General features: G+C 53.4%; 1 protein-coding gene across 1 annotated transcript; it reads right to left on the bottom strand.

The window, feature by feature from the left end:
* Positions 1 to 1,050: 1,050 nt before the first annotated feature.
* Positions 1,051 to 10,063, bottom strand: ISX (intestine specific homeobox; the record flags this gene model as incomplete). The annotated part of the gene is made up of 4 exons (XM_084876972.1): positions 1,051 to 1,290; positions 2,317 to 2,433; positions 4,258 to 4,409; positions 9,871 to 10,063. The coding sequence occupies 4 exons, from the start codon at positions 10,061 to 10,063 to the stop codon at positions 1,051 to 1,053; spliced, it is 702 nt and encodes a 233-aa protein (XP_084733098.1).
* Positions 10,064 to 21,762: the final 11,699 nt, after the last annotated feature.

Below are 21,762 nucleotides of genomic sequence, written 5' to 3'. Positions count from 1 at the left end.
GGGACAATAGCATCACTCCGCAATGGGCCCTGCCTCACACTTTGCAAAAGCACTCTCACTTCCTTCCTTCCAGACCCTGCTTGATGGCTCTGTGTGGCAGGCCAGGTGGGCAGGCCAATTTACAGATGTCAAAACTGAGGCCCAGTCAGGGCATGTGCCCAGCTCAAGGTCACACTGCTAAGGAAACAGTGGAGGCCAATGAAGTGCTAGGCTTTTCAGGAAAGGGCGAGGCTGGTCTTGTAGCTGGTACCTTTGCAAAGTCCCGGGAAATAAACTCTACAAAGATCTTGCTATCTCACTCTTCATTCGGATCAGAAATGGCAACATCCCTCCCCAATTCAATAGAATAACCAATGACACTGAGTTCTGTTTAAAATGAAAAAAAAAAAAGTTTCCCTATATTTCTTTAAGACGTTCACATCAAAGCCACACAGAATGTGATAGACATGGGCCAACTGCAAGGTCACTGGCGAAGGTTGGACCTGCAGGAGAAGGCCAGAACTGTCCCCTCGACCAACCTGGACTGGGCTCATAGGGGCGGAGCCTCGGCCGCTCATGTCCATATCCAGTTCCATTGATGGAGGGCTCAGTAGGTACTCAATACATGTGTCATGTATGAGAGAGCCAACAACCCCTCATTGGCCCCCTCTATGCCTCTGCTGTCACCGAGGTTCACCTCACCAAAGGAAAGGCCAGAGGCCTTCAGAAGTCACCTGCCCAGCTGCTTCCTGTTACAGATGAGGTCCAGAGAGGGTCAGTGACTGGCTGGAGATCACACAGCATGTTGGAGGAAGCACAGGTGCAAGACAAGGACCTCCTGGTTCCCGCGCTCCCCCTAAGGTCCGAACGCCTCTGTCGTTGAGCCGGGAGGGCCGCCTTGCTGCGGAGCCTGCTGCAGCCTTCCGAGGGGCACGCTGGGGTGGCTTCCTGGGATGTGGGCCGTCTCTGGATCAGGAGGTTGACTCTCCCAGATGCCTGGGCACCCTCCTGCCACTTGTTGTCACCTGGGGAGGAGCGGGCCCCGCTGGGGAGCCAATGTCCGCCCGGTCCCTATGTGGAAGTGGCACAGATGCTGCCCCACGTGGGGTGTGGAGGCGGAAGGACGCAGAGGGCAGGGACGCAGGTCTGCAGGATGACAGGGCCCGGGAGAGGTGGTGTCTCCCATGGGTGGTGTGGAAGGAGAGTGACTCCGGCAGGAAACCAGGCAGAGGCCAACTGACCGTGATCCGGCGAATAACACCCCGGGGGAGGCATTAGCCTGGACAGCGCGGGCGGCGGCAGCAGGGGGCCCTGTCACGGGAGAGGTCAGGCCCATGAGTCCTCAGCTTTACTCAGGGCGGCCCTGGAGCTCCCCAACCTCCCCCCCCCCCCAATGTGGGCAGTGGAGGGCGGCTAGGGGACCAACCTGAGGAGAAATGTATGCACGGGGCTGGGGGTGAGAGGTGGGGCGGGAGCCAGGAAGCCTGGCCCTTATCCCACCTTTCACAGCAATTGCTGGACATGGAGAAGTCACTTTGCTTCTCGGAGCCCAGTTTCTGGGTTAGCGGGAAAAGAAGGATAAATAAAAAATCCTGCCCAGCTGGCGTGGCTCAGTGGTTGAGCGTTGACCTATGAACCAGGAGGTCATAGTTCAATTCCAGGTCAGGGCACATGCTCGGGTTGCAGGCTCAATCCCCAGGGTGGGGAGTGCAGAAGGCAGCCAATGAATGATTCTCTCTCATCATTGATGTATCTCTCTCTCTCCCCCTCTCCCTTCTTCTCTGAAATCAATAAAAATATATTTAGAACAAACCCTGCCTCCCAGTCACTGCGGGCCTCACAAACCTTTCGCCACAGGACTGTCTATTCCGGGTAGAGCTGCCGCCCCAGAGGTTAGCATCTGGTACACAAATAGGTGGCTCAATGGGTGGCCAATACTTTCATCCTCATCAAAACTATCCTGTCCTCGGAGGGGCGCGTGGCTCTTCCCGGCCACCCTGCGGCTGAGGCAGAGCTGGGACTCGAACCCGGGCAGTGGGAGCCCCGTGTTCCCCCCAGGGTGCTGCCCTTTACTCCATGACCCTATTCTGTAAACTGTGACGTTTTACACCAGGAATCAAGGAGGAGGGAGAAGCCTGTGATGGCCACTCCGTGGGTGAGGGCACGGGGACAGAGAGAGGCCGTGACTTGTCCCAGGTCCCCCCGACTTCCAGAACATCCTTGCCCATGCTCTTTCAAAAAAAAAAGATTCCCTTGAGGTGTTTCCTCCCATTTGGGTCTGGAGGGGAAGTTCACAGACAGCGGGTCCCCAGCCCCCTTGGTGCCTCAGCCACTCACGGCCACGTCCAGCTGTGTGGCTGGGGCCACATCGGCCTCACTTGGCTGCTGCGGGACCTCCAGGTTGCCCATTTTCTCCTGCTTCCGCCATTTGGCTCGCTGATTCTGGAACCAGATCTGATGAGAGAGAGAGAGAGAGAGAGAGAGAGAGAGAGAGAGAGAGAGAGGATGGAGGTAAGCAAAGGGTTTTTCTTTCTCTCTATTTAGTGTCTTCCCCAACATGCCTCCTAACCACACCTCCCGAGAGACTTTGCGGTTTAGAAAGCTCACAGCACCCATGCTCTCTCTGGCTCTGGGGTCAGCCTTCTGAGAGGGGACAGGGACCACAGCCTCCAACGCCTGCTTGCAGGGCCAGACCATTCTGGAGGGCAGCAGCGGGGAGCCCCGTAATCAGGAGTGATGGGGTGCATGGCCCACCAAGCCCAAGGGGCAGCCTCTCCGCTTCAGCCACCAGCCTCCATGGGAAATGTGGGCCCAGCCTTACAAGTTCATCCAACTTCTAAGACAGAAATCTTGATTTTTATGTGAAAGTTTGGAGCTTTCCAATACTGTGCAGACCAAGTAAAACCCACCCGCGGGCTGTTTCCTGCTGGCAGGCCACCCGTTTGCAACTCCTGTGGGCCCCTTGGGTCTGCGGGAACATGGACCGTTCCCTGTATTCACGAGCATCCTGATTGTCCCTGACACGCGGCCGTTTATACTGGGTCAGTCTGCTGAGACACCGCTAACTTGTGAGCCACTGAGCTGGGGCTACCAACTCAGCTGGTGACAGATTTCTAATGGAAAGAAGAAGGGGAGGAGCCTGAGGCAGGGGCATCCTTAGCCAGAAGAACAAGGTAAAGAGTAGAATGTTGAATTGGGCCCTCACTGAGATTTTGAATTCAAATGAGCCCATCATGTTTGTTAAAAAAAAGAAAAAGAAAAAAAAAGTGAGTCCTAACTGGTTTGGCTCAGTGTAGCATCAGCCTGCGGACTCAAAGGTCCCTGGTTTGATTTGGTCAAGGGCATGTACATTGGTTGTAGGCACATCCCCAGTAGGAGGTGTGCAGGAAGCAGCTGGTTGATGTCAATCAAAAAATAAATGATAAAAAAAGGATAGTTTTCACATTAAAAAAAATATATTTTATTGACTTTTTACAGAGAGGAAGAGAGGGATAGAGAGTTAGAAACATCAATGAGAGAGAATCATCGATCAGCTGCCTCTTGCACACCCCCACTGGGGATGTGCCCGCAACCAAGGTACATGCCCTTGACCGGAATCGAACCCAGGACCTTTCAGTCCACAGGCTGATGCTCTATCCACTGAACCAAACCAGTTTCGGCAGTTTTCACATTTTTAAATGGCTGCAAAAAGTCCACACAAGAAGAATATTTGGTGACCCATGCAAATTACACAAAATTCACATGTTAGTGTTTATTGATAAAGTTTTATTGAAACACTGCCATGCTCAACTGTTTGTGTATGGCCTGTGGCTGCTCTTGTGCTAAGATGGCAGGGCTGAATAGGTGTGACAGTGATCAAATGGCCCCCGAGGCCCAACATCATCACCACCTGGCCCTTTCCAGAAAAACTGTGCTGACCCCAGTCTGGATGGTCAAGAGGCATTTTGTGAGTGAGGCTGCAGAGAGGATGATGTTCTGAAGCTGTAGCCAGGTGGAGAGGAAGGGAATGGGAGCATCTGTTGATGGCCATCAGCAATGTCACCTCACTCCATTTTCACCCCCAAGGAGAGAAATCATCTTCTAACTAAGAGACCTCCTTTCCTGGAGCGTAACGCTTAGCAGATATGAATGACTGTATCTGTGGGACAAAGCCAATGGCAAGTTTCAGATGGGGCAGGGCCGGAGGGTCCGGGATCCATAATGTCTCACCACGGCCCCGGTGCATGGAGGTGGGGTGGGAGCGGGGGGGGGGGGGGTGGTGTTGGGGGGGGATTGTACCTGCACCCGGGCCTCTGGGAGGTTGATCCTGGCTGCCAGCTGGTTGCGGACGTGGATGTCTGGGTAGTGGGTGAAGCGGAAGAGTTTCTCCAGCTCCTGCAGCTGCTCCGTGGTGAAGGTGGTTCGGACCCTCCGCTTGCTCTTCCTCCCCTCTGGATGGAAGGGGGCGGGGCCAAGGCGTGTTAGTGACCTTGCCGTTGGCTTTAGTTACAGACCACAGTGGGTGTGAAAACGAGGAAGCCGGGGAGAGAAGGCAGAAGAGCATCAATGGAATAGGGAACAGAGAAAAGATAGCACACAGAGCTCAGCCTGCAGGATTTTGGACCTCTGTGAACGAGAGGTTGGGAAGACGAGCTCATGCATGGGGTGCCCATGCACCGGACAAGGTTCTCCATCCCCAGGAAGGGCTGGGATCTCCTGGGCCCAGTCAGAGAGGATGATGAGGGTGGTGGGCCCCATTTTTCGAGCCGTGGAAGGGGAACTGGATTGGGAGGGAGAAAACCCTTGAGTTCCTGTGTAGGCCCAGCATCGCAGGCCCAGGAGCTGGTGGCCACAGTGCAGCACACCAGCAGCTCTGGCCGAGGGCACCCTGGAGGGCATGGGGAGTGGGGTGGGAGTGTCAGGGAGTGGGGGTGGGGTGGGGTGGGGCAGGGAGAGGTGAGGAAGGTGGCGGGGAAACTGCCCCCGTTCCAGCTTGCTCCTCTCCCCGTTATTAATTGTGCGAGCTGCGAATCACACTCCGGTGGGTCTTCACAGAGAGCGAGTCAGCAGAACTTAATTAAACCTGAGCCGTTTAGCACATCGATCATAAGAAATACACAATTTACACAGGTGATTAGGCCACCTAATTATAAACCGATGTTTCTCCACGCTCGGCTCCCTCCCCTGATTGCTCCTTCTCTGGGGTCTGCTAATGGGCCCTGGCTGCTCAGCTACAGGCCCGGGGGGACGGGGGGGCTTCGACCGGGCCAAGTCTCTGCAAGGGCCTGTCCTTGTCTTCCTGAGGCAGGGGGCTCAGCAGGGGGGAGGTCCAGGGCACCCTGGGAGCCCTCCCGCAGGCCGGGGACGCCTCCTGGACATGGCAGGTGGGTGGGGTGCAGGGCAGGAGTCTCCCAGTGCAGACCCACAAGGGACTCTGCTCTCCAGTGGGTCAGGGATTTCCTGTGGTTCCCTTGTGCCCACAGCAACAGCCATGACCTCCTCTGGGAAACCTTCCCCGGCCGCCTGGATGGACCAAACCTCCCTGAGAACAGGCATCAGAGAGCTGTGTCACCCCCTCCCAGCACTCAGCACCGCCGTCATTGCGCTTCCCTTGTGACTAGTGGATGGCCACTCGTCTTCCCTGCTGGCTGAGGGCTGGGCTGGGCTCTGTGCTCTGCTCTCTGCAGCGTCCCCACTCCCCGCTGACACCTGTGGCGGCTTTAAGATAAGAGCCTTTGCAGCCTTGTCTCCTTCAATGCAGGCCCACCTTCGTGGCTCCCGTAACAGACGGGCCATTGGAAGTGGCGGCTGCTACCTGGCTCCCTCCCTCTCGGATTGCTCGCCCCGAGAGACGCCACCGCCATTTGGGGAGGACACTCACGCAGCATGTGGAGAGCCCTGCCTGGGGAGAAACTGAGGCCTCCTCCGACGGTTGGTGCCACTCGCCAGCCGTGAGCGTGAGCCACCGTGGGAACAGATCCTTTACTCCAGTCCAGCCTTCAGGTGACGACTCCCTTACCGCAATCTCACAGGGACCCTGAGCCAGGCCACCCAGTGAAGCCATTCCCAGACTCCCGACCCATGGAATCTGAGTGACATAGTAAGTGCTCATGGTTATCTGGAGCCACTGAGTTGGGGGACAATTTGTGTGTGTGCAGCAGTAGATAAGCCTGCCACCCGGCAGCCACGCAGCAGCTCGTTGCATGCCTGGATGGAGCATATGATGAATACATCAAATTTAAATTACAGCCCGGGCTCAAGCCTCTGCCGTCCACTCGGGCTTCTCCCAGCTCCGACACGCCGGGGGCCTGTTACCATAGTGATGTTGTCAGCACCCTGCTTGCGTCCCTCAGACCTTTGTGTGCTCCAGAGCCACTGGCTACTGCCAGGGCATGGCTTCCTAGGCTGAAGAGCCCATGTCATTCCAAGCAGTATATTTGCTCCATTTCCCAAAGGATCGAAGCTGCGGCTTTGCACAGTGGTCACTGCCTTCAGCACTGGGGCATAAATCCTCCCTTCAGGTCCGCTTTTTGGGGATCTTGCAAGAATGCAATGTTTGTTTTTTGCAGGCAAGAGTCCAGCATTGTACTGCCTTGTACTGCCAACAAGGCCTAGGAAGGAGTCAGCTTCTCAATTCTGGAACCAGCCTCTCGGCCCCTCAGACCTGTAGGAATGTCCCCATGGCCACGGTTGGTTGTGACTGGTGGCAGGGACTGAGATAAGGGGTGTGTGTGTGTGTGTGTGTGTGTGAGAGAGAGAGAGAGAGAGAGAGAGAGAGAGAGAGAGAGAGAGAGAGAAAGAGAGAGAGAGAGAGAGAGAGAGAGAGAGAGAGAGAGAGAGAGAGCAAACTACATTTATCCTGGGGGAAGTACAGGCTTTTAGCTCTGCATCCTTTAGCCCTGCTCTCCTGGAAGCTGGTCTAAGGACAGTCATTAATGAGCTATGAGACACATCCTAGATCTCCAGGGAGGTGGCCTCTCTCAGAAGGCGGGAGCTGTCAGCTGGGCTCAGCATCCTCTTAAGCTGGGAGATCCTCTTGGAATTTTCCATTGGCTCGAGACCTGGGAGGGTCCAAGCCTTAGATGACGAGGGTCCCTGTGAGTGTGGAAAGATGTGGGGAGGATGGACGACCTTGGCTGCTACTGGAGACAGGGGGAGCGGAGCACTGGCCTTGGCCTGGATGACTGGCCGGGCCCCGGCTCTCGTAGGTGTTGGTTCTGCAGCTCAGAACAAGCCACTGTGCCTCCCTGGGCCCCAGCCTCCCCAAAGAGTGGCCCCTGGACCCCTTACATCCTTGGACCATTTTGGGAGAGCTGGTTAGATCTGGAATTCCTGGGCACCATCCTAGACCTAGAGTCAGAGTCTTGGGTGCCAGGCCTGCCACACTGCATGATTTCAGGAGCTCCCTGGGTGTGCCAGTCAACCTCACCAGCCACACCATGGAGCTCTTAATGTGGCACGTGAGGCCAGAGGAATTTACTTCTCTGTGGTTATTCCTGGGGTGATGGAGGTCCTGCATGGCAAGAGGGAAACAGGTGGGGTGGGGGTGGGGTTCCTGTGAGGGTGGGAAAGGCCGCCCCTTGTGCCACCCTGCCCTGCCCTGCCTGGCGGGGAGACACCCGCTGCTGGGAGGAAGCTTCTGCCTGGGAAATCGCCATGAGTGAAACTACCAAGGCTTCTCAGCACCCAGTTTGCCTTGGAGCTGGTCATGGTGTCAGAGCTGGGAGGGACCCCAGGAATGCTCTCGAATGCTCTTTCATGCTCCAGATGGGGAAACTGAGGCCCAAAGACGCAAGGCTCGCCTGAGGGCTTCCTGTGAATCGGTGCCAGCTGGGCGCAGAGGCCAGATTCCTGCCATCCCAGCTTTCTGTCGTCCTCGCCCAGCGTCTCACAGACTCCGCTCCTTCAGTTTCTGCCAGTGACCTCTGTGCTTTCCGCCAGGGTGGCGTCCCATCTGTATTATTTGCTTAGTAGCTTCCCAAATAGACGTTTTTGTTTACTTAATAAGTAAACTTACTTAAAGGGAAAACCTCACATTGTGACCAAAAAAACAGGGAACCAGCATCCTGGGTCCTAAACAGAAGCTTCGTGTACAGATAATTAGAACTATTGACATAAATCATCTCATCTTTGCGTGCCCCTCAGAGTCATCTTGAAAACCACGGGGGACCTTCACTGGTCTCGGAAACACGGGATTCCAGCAGAGCGCAAGGTGGATGGGTTTAAGCCACGTCAGGAATAGCCTGGGGTGGGTGGTCACTCCTGTGACAATTGGGTGGCAGGATGGCCATGGAGTGCTGGGAGCCAGGGGAGCTGTCTAACCCATTGCTGCTCTTTGGGTGGCCACCCCCTGGGGTCTGCTCTGGCTCTAGCTGATGTGAACGTAGTGGCATCTTTATGGAGGCTCAGGATGAGTGGCTGCCTGTCTCTTTTGCCACCAGCCATTGCTTTTATTTTTATATTTTATTGATTTTTTTACAGAGAGGAAGAGAGAGGGATAGAGAGTTAGAAACATCGATGAGAGAGAAACATCAATCAGCTGCCTCTTGCACACCCCCCACCGGGGATGTGCCCGCAACCAGGATACATACCCTTGACCGGAATCGAACCTGGGACCTTTCAGTCCACAGGCGACACTCTATCCACTGAGTCAAACCAGTTTTGGCTGCCACCAGCCATTTCAGCTAGGAGAAGGGCAGATCCTCTGGTAGGGATATTAGCGCTCTCTCTCTCTCTCTCTCTCTCTCTCTCTCTCTCTCTCTCTCTCTTTCTCTCTCTCTCTCTCTCTCTCTCTCCATTCATAGATTCTATGAAGCTGCAGCAGGAGAGACTAAGGTTGTTCCCCCGGAAGAATAATTTCTGTGAATGCTCATCCAATTCACTGAAACATATGAATGAGCTTCTGAAAATGGCACTGAGGATCCTTCCCCATTAATAAGCTCAGCTACAGGGGAACCCGCCACCTCCCCGGGAAGGAGGGGTCCTTCATGGTTTTCCCCTGCAGCTGGGGGGCTGTGGGGTTGTGTGTGGGGTTCCCTGAGCTTCCTCCCCAGCCTTTCCTTGGACTAAAGGGGTGGGAAAGGGGAGAGAACTGGGACCCTCATGTGAGAACCCCGGGCTCATCGACTCTCAGACGCCAGTGGACACTTGAGACACCACCTCGGCTTCCCCTTCCTTCACTCAACCGTGTCACCGAGGCTGATGCTCAGCCGAGTGGGAAAGGGACTTTCCTGAGCTCACACCGGCCAGGGTAGCCTTGAGACAGATGTCACCAACTCCTGCTCTTTGAGGTACCTTCCCCGAGCCAGCCGACAGGGAGGGGTCTGGATCTGGTCATTGCTCTTTGGGGACATGCCCTGGGGGGGGGGGCACTGCCTGGGAGAGTGGGGGTCAGGATGGGCAGATCCGGGCAAAACTTCAGCCACTCCGGCTGAGCTGGCTGGGCTGAGCTCACGAAGGAGAAGACTGTGCGGACTGAGCAGTGTTTAGGGGCGGTCCGAGTAGGCTCGGACCTCGGGTCTTCTGCTTACTCGCTGGGCAACTCGGGGACACCGTCCACCGCTCTCGGTTCACATCTGTCAGGCTATGGTCATGCTGAAGTTAAATAGGAGGCACACACAGCCTCCAGGCAGTGACCGTCACGTAGTGACTGCTGAGTAAGTACCTGGCAGCAGCATTCTCAGGGGGGCCCACTTGCAGGACAGCCCCCCCCCCCGCCCGCCCCCTGTCCCTGCATTCCACAACTGACCGAGCCCAGTGTCGCATCAGAACAGCCCCACTTCTGAGCCAGAGAGATAGAGGTTGAAGGCCTGGCATCTCTGGGTTTCAGAGCCCTATCTCTGCCACCACCGAGCAACCCAGCTGGGCCGTGGAGACTCAGGAACGGATAAGAAATGACCGGAAGGCACTTACCCTGGGGCTGGTCCTGGGGGGGCCTCTCCAGCCTGGAGCCTGCAGCAGCCGCTTGCCCCGTGCTCCGTCCACCTGCCCCTTCCCGCCTGTCCCCGTCGCTCCTCTCGGCGGGCCTCTTTAAGATCTCCTCGATGGAGAAGGACAGGCCCAGCTTCCTGGGGGCCTCATAGCACCCTGAGTCCTTCCTCTCCATCCCCCGCCTGGGCACTCTCCGTGGGCGGCTGGGAGGAGGGCAGAGGGGGCTTGTGGATGCCCAGGGTGACGCTGGTGGTGGGTGGCTGCTTCCTCCCCCGAGACTCCTGGGATCAAGACGGAGGGCTGAGGGCGAGCCTCATGTCGGGGTATCCAGGCACACCGCCGCCGCCTCCCCAGGGACTTCCATGGGCCGCTGCCGCTCACGCCTGGGATCAAGGTGCGGGTCCCATGGGAAGAGCTGGCTGGGCTGGACCCAAATTGGCTTCGGTCTTACTGCAAAGGGTCTTCTCCGGCGGGCGGCCTCCCTGAGGTCACGGCCAGCGGACAGCAGGGCACAGGGCTGGACGGAGGAGAAGCCTGCCCCCAGGGGAGAGCTGGGGTGTGGGTCCACCTTCTTGCCCTTTCTCTGGCTTGTGGCCTTTCCCGCTGGCTCCGGCCAGGCCCCTTGGGTCCCAGGTGGCCAACTCCGTCAGGGGCCGCACCACAGCTGAGGGTGTTCCCAGAGACCCCCGGGACTGTCTCTCAGCTCCGCGGGGTCTAGACTCCAGAATGCACCTTCCGAGCACCCGTGCTTCCGATGGCCTGCAGGTGGCGGCCCAGGGAGGGGTCACGGGGCACTGCCAGGTGCTCTCCGTGATGGGCCGATGGATGATGGGCCGATGGGCTGAGTGCTGGTCCCGCCCTGACTGTCTTCGCTCCCCGACCTCACTTCAGAAACCTCTCTGTGGGCATCGGGACAGGATGTTTCTGCTTGCCTTTGGCGCCTTTTCTGCTTCTTTCTGGCTTGCAGGCCCTTCCCTGCCCCCGAGGCAGCACCGAAGGGCCTTTCTCTGTGCCCCGGAGCCGTGGGCTGGGAGCTGACAGGCACGGCCTGCCCTGGCCAGGAGCTCTGTTCCCAGCAACTGTGTAACCAGGGAGGAGGGGGCAGTAAAACGGCTGATAAGGAAGAAACTCTCCACCTTCCTTAGGGCTGGGATGCAGGTGTCGGGGGAAGGGGGCGGGGGGCAAAAGGGGGCTAGAGGATGGGTTTGGGGGGCCTGGGGCTGTGCAGGGGAACTGGCCCGGCTGGTGCAGGACAAGGGAAGGTGGGGCAGGATCGCCAGGAAGTGTCCGCTGGCCCAATAAAATGTGTTTACTCAGCCTGGAGGGTTTATGGGGTTGGAGGCTGGGCCAGGGTGCAGTCTGCTGGGTGTTGGCACAAGAAGTCTCCATCAGGTGTGTTTGCAAATATGTGGGAGCACAGAGGCCCAGGCCAAGGGGCTGCAGTGGATGCCATGATGGTGTGACCCAAGTCAGTGCCTTGTTGGGGAGTTTCAGAATGCCACGCTGGGCACAGGAGCCAATGTACAGGAGAGTGACAGATGTCATGGGAGCGAGTGTGCACAGGAATGAGGACATTAGAATCTAGACCTTGGTCAGAGGGTGGGGGTGGCAGGTGGGGATGGGGAAGGCTGATCCTCACACCCCGAGGAGGGTGAGTCGGGAGAGGTCGGGACTCACCTGAGAGGAGGAACCGGGAAAGTGAGGGGGTCAGTTTTAGGAGCTGTTCCCCATGGAGGTGTCAGGCTATTGGGTCCAGCTAGGGGACTCTGGGCACCCATAAGCCCTAAACTATTGGGAGCCCATGCCACAGTCAGGGGAGTTGGACATTCGTTCAGGGACCCAGGCTCCTTCCCAGGTGGGATGCTCCGGTCCTCCGGTCCTGGGCTCCAAGTTTCCCAGGGACAGGAGGGGGCGAGGAGGGAGTTCTGTATTCGGAAGTGGTTCCTGGAACCGCTGCTCACGTCCTGAGTCCAGGGTGAGTCACATGACCCTGCCCCATGCACGGGGGCTGGGAAACGGAGTTCCCCTCTGGGCCGGGAGGAAACTACCCATGGGGTGGATGCACAGCGAAGTGCCTGCTGTATACCCTTTAATGCCAGGAGGCAGAGTCCTGCAGAAGTCCCCCCTCCTTCTTCCCCGCCCCCCACTGGCTGGCTAACGATGCTGTTGCCTTTGGAGGCTAGTTTCCTTCCACTAGGGGCAGAGAGGCACCCTGAACAGCGGGTGGCAATTCCTAGCACACAGGACAGAACAGGGAGCCCTCTCTCTCTCTCTCTCTCTCTCTCTCTCTCTCTCTCTCTCTCATTTGGTTCCAGAGGCTGGACCTGGCTTAAAGTCGATTCATAGTTCAGTCTGCTTGGATCTGGGGTTCTGGGTTAAAAGCCTCCATTTATATCACTTATTTGCAGTCAGTCAGAATAGCCTCCAAAGATCAGAATATCAGGTTGGTGAAGGGCTTGTTACGTGAACTGCTCTGGAAATAGTGGGAGAACTGTTACATATGCAATATCATATGTAATATATAGATCGTACCTCCTTATGGACAGCTGTATCAAGCTGAGAGGACCATTCCTCAATAGGGGGTTTATCGAGTCTAGTATTTCTGGGTGCTGGTGCATGGCCAAGACCTTTATTCAGCAAACATTCCTTTGGAGCTACTATGTGTCTGACGCCAGGCTAAGTACTGAGTAAGACCAACATGGCTTCTGCCCTGTTACAGATCAGAAAGGAGGCACAATAAACAAGCAGACAAGTGGATAAAATAATTACAAATTATGGTAAGCAGTTTGAAGGACACAGTGCTGTAAATCGTCTTACAGTAAGTCTGTCTTATTTATTGCTATGTTCATGAAGATGCTTTTTAGGTAGGGACGAAGGGATAACATCCCTTCTACCTTGACCATACGTATGGCCATGTGCAAGGCTATTAGAACTCATGGTTGCACCTCAGAGAATGGGGGTATTGCAAAGAGAGGAGTGAATTGCTTTTTTTTTTTTTTTTTTTTTTTTTGAGATCTCTTGAAATGCCACGAGATGCCTCAGGCTTACCTCCTTACCCATTACCAAGGGCCTTGTCAGCCAATTAAAACTGGCTTTGTTGGCTCATTTTGATTTGGGTAAATGTGGATTTTGTCATTGTAGTTCTTGGTTTGATAAAGACCGCCAGTAAGCAAAATAAAATTATGTCACATGGTTTCCGAGGGTCTGGAATTTTGGAGTGACTTAGCTGGGTGGTAGAGACTCAGGGTCTCTCATGAAGTTGTTGTCAAGATGTCAATTGGGCTTTGGTTATCTGAAGGTTGGACTGTGGCCGGAGGACCTGCCTCCAAGAAGATTCACCTACATGGGTGTTGGCTGGAGGCCTTAGTCCTCACTATATAGAGCTCTCCATAGAGCTGATTACAACATAGAAGCAGAATCCCCCTGGACTAGTGATAAGAGAGGGAGGGAGGGAGGGAGAAAGAGAGAGAGAGAGAGAGAGAGAGAGAGAGAGAGAGAGAGAGAGAGAAAGAGAGAGAGAGAGAGTTATTAAGAAAGAAACCAAGGCAGACGCTGCAGTGTCTTTTGACACTTAAGCTTGGAGTGACATACCATTACTTCTGACATATTGCATTGGCCTCATAGACCAACCTGACACAACATGGGAGGGGACTACACAAGGGTATGGAAATCAATGGGAGTCATCTTGGCGATGACTTCCGTGGTGTGTAAGCAAGAAATTTAAAAACTTTCCAGATAATTCTACACATAAAGTCTTGTCTGGATGGACCAAAAGGGTGGATTATCCCACTTTCTAAAGCACATATGTCAAACACAAGGCCCGTGGGCCAAATCCAGCCCGCCAGGCCTTGCAATGTGGCCCGCACCGCGCTGTCATCACTGCACTCCGCTGTCAGTTTATGACATTGTCAGTTTATGACATTGTCAGTTTATGACTGTTCAGTAAACCATTCGGCCCGCGATTTAGGCTGGATTTTAGATTTTGGCCCCTTCTCTGATTGAGTTCGACACCCCTATTCTAAAGGCTCATTCTCTAGTACCCCTCCCCCCCAAATGATGGACCCATTGTTTTCCTTGATATTCCAAAAAAACAACCTGTCAATTTCCTTCCTTTATAGAGTGCAAGGCTGAGGGTGTTTGGCTGACAGTTTGTATGAAGAAACCCTTGGGTTTTCAGCATATTTATTTTATACTATTGATCTTTTCATATCACTTGTGCAAAAACTTGTCAGGAACAATACAAGAATTGCAACTGCAATGACTGATTTCAGCCTTTAACTCAGTGGCGGGAAACTAATTATGTGGAGAGAAACCAATTGAGGGCTAAATGGGCGCTCAGTACTAATCCTCACCTGCCCCAGGCACAGGGACAGAACATGCCCCTTAGCACTGAGGACAGAAGTCAGAAGGAAGTGTGTCTTGGGGAAGCCAACCATGATTTCAAGCAGAGCACAGGAACCAGAGCTTTGGTCCCTGCTCCCTTTAACAGCACTTTATGACTTGGAAGGATTTTTGGATGAGTTGGATGAATGGCCTTTGTTACGAGCAAGGGAAAGTTAAGAGTCTTTTCTATGCAGATGACATGGTTTTATTGTCACCAACCAGGAATGGCCTCATTACTGTCAGAAGAAATGGCTCAGGATGAACGGCTCCAACCCCCAGTTGTCATTTTTGGCAGATGCTCTCCAACGTGGAGTTGGCTTTTATTCAACAACGTGAGGCTCGCACTGCTCCTCACAGGGCACCACTTTCCTACTCAGTCATCTGGGGGACTCGCCAGGAGGTGATACTTGCTGAATAGTAGGTGTCTGTGGGTGCAGTATTAGGATTTTCCTAAGGCCTTCTTAGGAGATTTGTAAAATGTACATTGAAGAAAATATTAAGCTAAAATAGTCAAGACTTAGCTTGATGGTCTAGGATATTACTTTTCACTGTTCTCTAAGGTGTTCGGAGGTGTTCTCTAAGGAAAAAACAGCTTCTCACAGGGATTCTCATAGGAATTTCCACAGGCATTCCCACAGGCATTCCCACAGGCATTCCCATAGGAATTCCCACAGGTATTCCCACAGGCATTCCCACAGCATTCCCACAGGTATTCCCACAGCATTCCCACAGCATTCCCACAGCATTCCCACATGTATTCCCACAGCATTCCCACAGCATTCCCACAGCATTCCCACAGGTATTCCCACAGGCATTCCCACAGCATTCCCACAGCATTCCCACAGGTATTCCCACAGCATTCCCACAGGTATTCCCACAGCATTCCCACAGGTATTTGCGGAGGCCTGGTGCGGCAGGGGCCAGACATGGTGGGGATCTCCCTTTTCTGAGTCCCGCACGGAAAGAGAGATGAACGAACCAGTTCTAAGTGAAGGCGGCCAGGGATTGAGAAATATTAGAAATAGAGAAGACACAGAGATAGATTTTAAGCTGGAAGTTGGGTGAGTTGCCATACTGTTTGTTGGAGAGGCAGGAAGAAGATGATGACCATTCCCAGTGCATTTATTTTATACCCCCAATACCAGGAAGTAACACCAACTTATTTGCATTCTTAAGTAGGCCATTGCGTGCCTGGTCCCGCCCCTGCTGACACCTGGGCTGATATGAAGGCCAAGCCGACAACATGTCCACCATCTTGGGGAAACATGTTCCCAAGGTATGGCTCTGCCTACGCCTTGAGTTCAGCTGAAGATAATTAAGGAAAATTGCCCATGTGCCTTCCCAGGCAGTCATCTACAGGTATTATACAGCATTCCCACAGGCATTCCCACAGGCATTCCCACAGGCATTCCCACAGCATTCCCACAGGTATTCCCACAGCATTCCCACAGGCATTCCCACAGCATTCCCACAGGCATTCCCACAGCATTCCCACAGCATTCCCACAGCATTCCCACAGGCATTCCCACAGGCATTCCCACAGCATTCCCACAGGTATTCCCACAGCATTCCCACAGGCATTCCCACAGCATTCCCACAGGCATTCCCACAGCATTCCCACAGCATTCCCACAGGCATTCCCACAGGCATTCCCACAGGCATTCCCACAGCATTCCCACAGCATTCCCACAGCATTCCCACAGGCATTCCCACAGGTATTCCCACAGCATTCCCACAGGTATTCCCACAGGCATTCCCACAGCATTCCCACAGGCATTCCCACAGCATTCCCACAGGCATTCCCACAGGTATTCCCACAGCATTCCCACAGGTATTCCCACAGCATTCCCACAGGTATTCCCACAGGCATTCCCACAGGCATTCCCACAGGCATTTCCACAGCATTCCCACAGGCATTCCCACAGGCATTCCCACAGGCATTCCCACAGGCATTCCCATAGCATTTCCACAGCATTCCCACAGGCATTCCCACAGGTATTCCCTCAGCATTCCCACAGCATTCCCACAGCATTCCCACAGCATTCCCACAGGCATTCCCACAGCATTCCCACAGGCATTCCCACAGCATTCCCACAGGCATTCCCACAGCATTCCCACAGCATTCCCACAGGCATTCCCACAGGCATTCCCACAGCATTCCCACAGGTATTCCCACAGCATTCCCACAGGCATTCCCACAGCATTCCCACAGGCATTCCCACAGCATTCCCACAGCATTCCCACAGGCATTCCCACAGGCATTCCCACAGGTATTCCCACAGCATTCCCACAGCATTCCCACAGCATTCCCACAGGCATTCCCACAGGTATTCCCACAGCATTCCCACAGGTATTCCCACAGGCATTCCCACAGCATTCCCACAGGCATTCCCACAGCATTCCCACAGGCATTCCCACAGGTATTCCCACAGCATTCCCACAGGTATTCCCACAGCATTCCCACAGGTATTCCCACAGGCATTCCCACAGGCATTCCCACAGGCATTTCCACAGCATTCCCACAGGCATTCCCACAGGCATTCCCACAGGCATTCCCATAGCATTTCCACAGCATTCCCACAGGCATTCCCACAGGTATTCCCTCAGCATTCCCACAGCATTCCCACAGCATTCCCACAGGCATTCCCACAGGCATTCCCACAGGTATTCCCTCAGCATTCCTACAGCATTCCCACAGGCATTCCCACAGGTATTCCCTCAGCATTCCCACAGGCATTCCCACAGGCATTCCCACAGGTATTCCCTCAGCATTCCTACAGCATTCCCACAGGCATTCCCACAGGTATTCCCTCAGCATTCCCACAGGCATTCCCACAGGTATTCCCACAGGCATTCCCATAGGCATTCCCACAGGTATTCACACAAGTATTCCCACAGGTATTCTCACGGCATTCCCACAGCATTCCCACAGGCATTCCCACAGGCATTCCCACAGGTATTCCCACAGGCATTCCCACAGCATTCCCACAGCATTCCCACAGGTATTCCCACAGCATTCCCACAGCATTCCCACAGGCATTCCCACAGCATTCCCACAAGTATTCCCATAGTTATTCCTACAGGCATTCCCACAAGTATTTCCACAGCAATCAGGCTGTCAGGGGAGAGCAGTTAGAGCCATCAGTCTGGCAGGGGCGCAGTTAGGGCATCAGGTGAACAGTTAGAAGCCAGTGGTTCCAGACTGTGAGAGGGATCCCGGATTGGAGAGGATGCAGGTTGGGCTGAGTCCTCCCTTCACCCCTCCCCCCCATCCGTGTACGAATTTTGTACACCGAGGCTCTAGTATGGAAATAAAAGTCTTAGAAATAGAAATGTATTTTTCAGTCTTGTAAATGGAGCCCAGATGGCCAGGCTAACGCTGAGTCGGCAGATTCACGGTCACCAGGATCTACCTACCTTCCTACGAGCTCCATCCTCAGGGTTGCCTCACAGCCCACGCCGGCTGCTGGGGTTCCAGGCGGTGGTTTGAGTTAGACAGATAAAGACGCAACGTGGCAGGCAATCAATGCTATAAAGCAGTGTTTCCCAAACTTCTCTCATGATGAGAATCACCTGGTGGAGTTGTTAAAACACAGATTCCTGAATCCCAACTAAGAAGTGCTAAACTAGAATTTTTGAGAACATATAGGTAAAATTGCATACCTAACTTAGTGCTCTGTATATAAAATCTGTCTTAGAGCACTAGTTAAGTATACAATTTTACCTATATGTTCCCAAAAATTCTAGTTTAGCACTTCTTAGTTGGGATTCAGGAATCTGTGTTTTAACAACTCCACCAGGTGATTCTCATCATGAGAGAAGTTTGGGAAACACTGCTATAAAGGGACAAAAGCAGATTAGGACGATGAGAATGGGAGGGCAGGTATGAGAGTCAGGGAGGCATCTGAGAAAGAAGAGAATAGGGCCAAAACCGGTTTGGCTCAGTCGATAGAGCATCGGCTTGTGGACTGAAAGGTCCCGGGTTCGATTCCGGTCCAGGGCATGTACCTTGGTTGCGGGCACATCCCAAGTAGGGGGTGTGCAAGAGGCAGCTGATCGATGACTCTCATCGATGTTTCAAACTCTCTATCCCTCCTTCTTCCTCTCTGTAAAAAAAAATCAATAAAATACATTATATAAAAAAAAAAAAAGAAAAAAAGAAGAAGAAGAGAATAGGCATCAGATGCTGGAGTCCCCACCTAGCTCCGCCTTGCCTTGCCGTGTGTGGCTACATCACTGGTCTCAGTGTCCACATCTGTAGAATGGGGCCAGAGGGTGCAGTGATTAGGAGCAGGGACTGTTATGTTACATGGACTCTCACCTTTGAATCCCCTCTCGACTGTTCACTGAACAAGTGACTTAATCTCCCTGGATCTTGGTGGTCTGATCTGTAAAATGGGGATGGGGCAGCTACCACAAAGGCGTGTCTGGGGGTGGCCTGACTGAGGCAGTGAAAATGAGGTGCCTGCTTAAAGCAGGTGCACGGCTGGACCAGGGCACTCTGTCCTTTCTTGGCAATCTGCTCCCCGCTGTCGCTGCCGCTGACTCCAGGTTCCCTCTTGCAGCCCGTCTCCCTGGTGACAGTTGCTATGACTGTCTCAGAAGTTCCGCGGCTACCACCCATTGCGCGGACGGCCCTGCTTGCTGCCGTCTGGAGTCCCTTTCACCCACCATTTATTAGGTTTGTTGTCCCCGATGACTTCTCAAATGAGCCCATAAATTAGGAGTATTAATAGTGTGTTGCCGGGTCTTAAACGGGTAACTTGTGTGATGGGGTCCATTTATGTACCAATTATGATCAATTGACCTTTCCAACCGTATCGCCATCCATCAGGGGACAATCAGTTCTTATCTTGGAGCTCTGAGGGTTGAAGGGAGACATGAACCAAGAGGTGGAGGTTGTGTAGCCACAGTGATGCGGGTCCTTGTTTCTTCTGCACCCACGGGCCCCATCTCTTCACAGGCGGGTCACCTAAATGTGCCTCACAACTCTGGCCTGTGTGGTTCAGTGGATATAGTTTCGAAGGTTTGATTCCCGGTCAAGGGCATGTACCTGGGTTGCAGGTTCGATCCCCAACCCAGGTCAAGGTGTGTGCGGGAGGCAACCAATCGATGTGTCTCTTCACATTGATGTTTCTCTCTCTCTCTCTCTCTCTCTCTCTCTCTCTCTCTCTCTCTCTCTCTCTCTCCCACACACACACACACACACACACACACACACACACACACATTAGTTAGCTTAACTAAACATCATTTCACTATGTATGTATTGTATATCAAATCATCATATTGTACACCTAAATATTTACAATTTTTATTAAATAAAATTTAAAAGAAGATGAAATCACCTTATGTGGTTTCAGTGGAAGGTGAGATTATTCACCCACCCAGAAAATCAGGGAGGACTTCCTGGAGGAGGTGGCACTTGGGTAGAACTGGGAGACAACATGACAGATGGCTAGAGAGGGGAAATGACCTGCCTGGCAAGTGGTGGGGAGAGTGCCACACAGGTTCACTTTTTAATTCTGCTGCTTATGAGCGGTGTGAACTTTCTTTTTCTTTTTTTTTTTTTTTTTTAAATATATTTTATTGATTTTGTACAGAGAGGAAGGGAGAGAGATAGAGAGTCAGAAACATCGATGAGAGAGAGTCATCGATCAGCTGCCTCTTGCACACCCCCTACTGGGGATATGCCCGCAGCCAAGGTACATGCCCTTGACCGGAATCGAACCCGGGACCTTTCAGTCCCCAAGCCGACGCTCTATCTATTGAGCCAAACCGGTCCCGGCGGTGTGAACTTTCTTGAGTGACATCTCTGGGCTCGTAGTCTCTCATCTCTTAATTGGGACTAGTGACGTCTATGTCCCAGGCTTGTTGGAAGTATTAAGTGAGACTACGGGAGCAGAGCACAGTGCTGGGCGCCCTGTCAGTCTCCACCTGATGTGTGCTGTTATTTCCAAGGCCTCCCAGAGTGGGTGTCCGTGCGGTGGTATCTCCTGTGGCCGGTTCTCTACCACTCACTGCATCTTTGCCCTGTTGGGTGGCGGCATTCCAGTTTGGGGAACTGACCTCAGCTCCAGGCCTGGGCCCAGACTGGCCAAAATCAAACACCAGGGAATTATCCAATTCCTTCCCCTCGCAGCCCACATCTAAACCATCAGCAGTCCTGAGGGGTAGATCTTTCAGCTGTGCCTGGAACCTCATCCCTCCCCATCACCGGCCCCTGGGTGACAGTGTTCCCTCCTGGGACAACCGCAGGAGGTCTCTGGTTTTTATCGTTCCCCCTCCAGTCTAGCTCCACACAGCTGCCATATCAGGTCTCCCTGCTCAGGAACCTGCCCTGACCCCCCCCACCCCCCCAACCCCCATCTCCAGTGAATCCAGAGGAGAGCCAACAGCCTGGGAAGCCCTGTGAAATCTGACCCCACAGCCTCTCTGTGCTCCAGCCACACGACCTCCTGGATTGCACCAGACACACTTGCATCTTTGCATGTGCTGTTCCCTCTGCCTGAAATGCTTTTCCCTACACAATCTCATGGCTCACGATTGTATTCCTTCTAGCCTGCTCGAACACCACTTTCCCAACCAGGCCTTCCCTGCTCACCTCTTTGCTGACACTCTGATCCCAGACAATCAGAGAGGACTTCCTGGAGGAGGTGGCACTTGGGTAGAACTAGGAGACCCCTAGACCCTTAGCCCCTTCCTTCATGTACATAATATTCTTATTTGGCATGTCTATGGCTGAGAGTTTATCACCTATCTCTCCTGCCAATGGGATTGAAAGCCCACGAGAGTTGGGCTTCTTTGTCCATTTGTTCATGGCTGTATCCCTACCATCTAGAATAGCATCTGGCCAATAACTCTTAATCAAAGGAGAGAGAGAAAGCCTCCTCCTCCCATTGTCTCCTGCCTGGGTCCCTCTCCAGCTGCACAGCATTGTGCTATGCACGGGCAAACCCCGAAAGGTCCATTCGGACATCCTTCTCTCTCTGCCCAGCGCCAGCCCCATGCACCATCCACCTGGGTGAGACCAGCCTGTCACAGAAACGTAAAGCTAAATAACGGACCTTCGTCATTTGTAGCTTATGCTTCACACCATTTTGCAATAATTAAAACAATGCACCCATTTTTAAAAGGAACTAAGAATGCGTCCCCTTGTCCCCTTTCGGGTGGAATTTTTCTGACGTGATGATATAATGGCATTTTAGGACAACCTCCAGTTCTTACTAGATTTTCATGGCACAGCTAGGAAGAGGGTCATTTTTGCAAAAATGATTGAGGACTTCCTGGTTTTCCTAAGGGCCTCTCTTAGCACTTTGATATTTAAATGACTCTCTTTTGAGGTACTTATTCATTATCCTCATTGATTTCCTCTTTGTTAATTATTAAAGTTCTCAGCCTAGAACTAATAACCAGCATTTTTGAGTGCCTGCCATGGGCCAGGCTCTGCGTATATGTTAATGGGTTTATTTTCCCCCTTAGCTCTCGGTG

This window comes from Pipistrellus hanaki (genome assembly GCF_964339955.1).
Source record: "Pipistrellus hanaki genome assembly, chromosome: 3".
Classification (NCBI taxonomy): domain Eukaryota; kingdom Metazoa; phylum Chordata; class Mammalia; order Chiroptera; family Vespertilionidae; genus Pipistrellus; species Pipistrellus hanaki.
The sequence above is the reverse complement of the archived record's forward strand: the minus strand, read 5'-3'. Positions and strand labels throughout refer to the sequence as shown.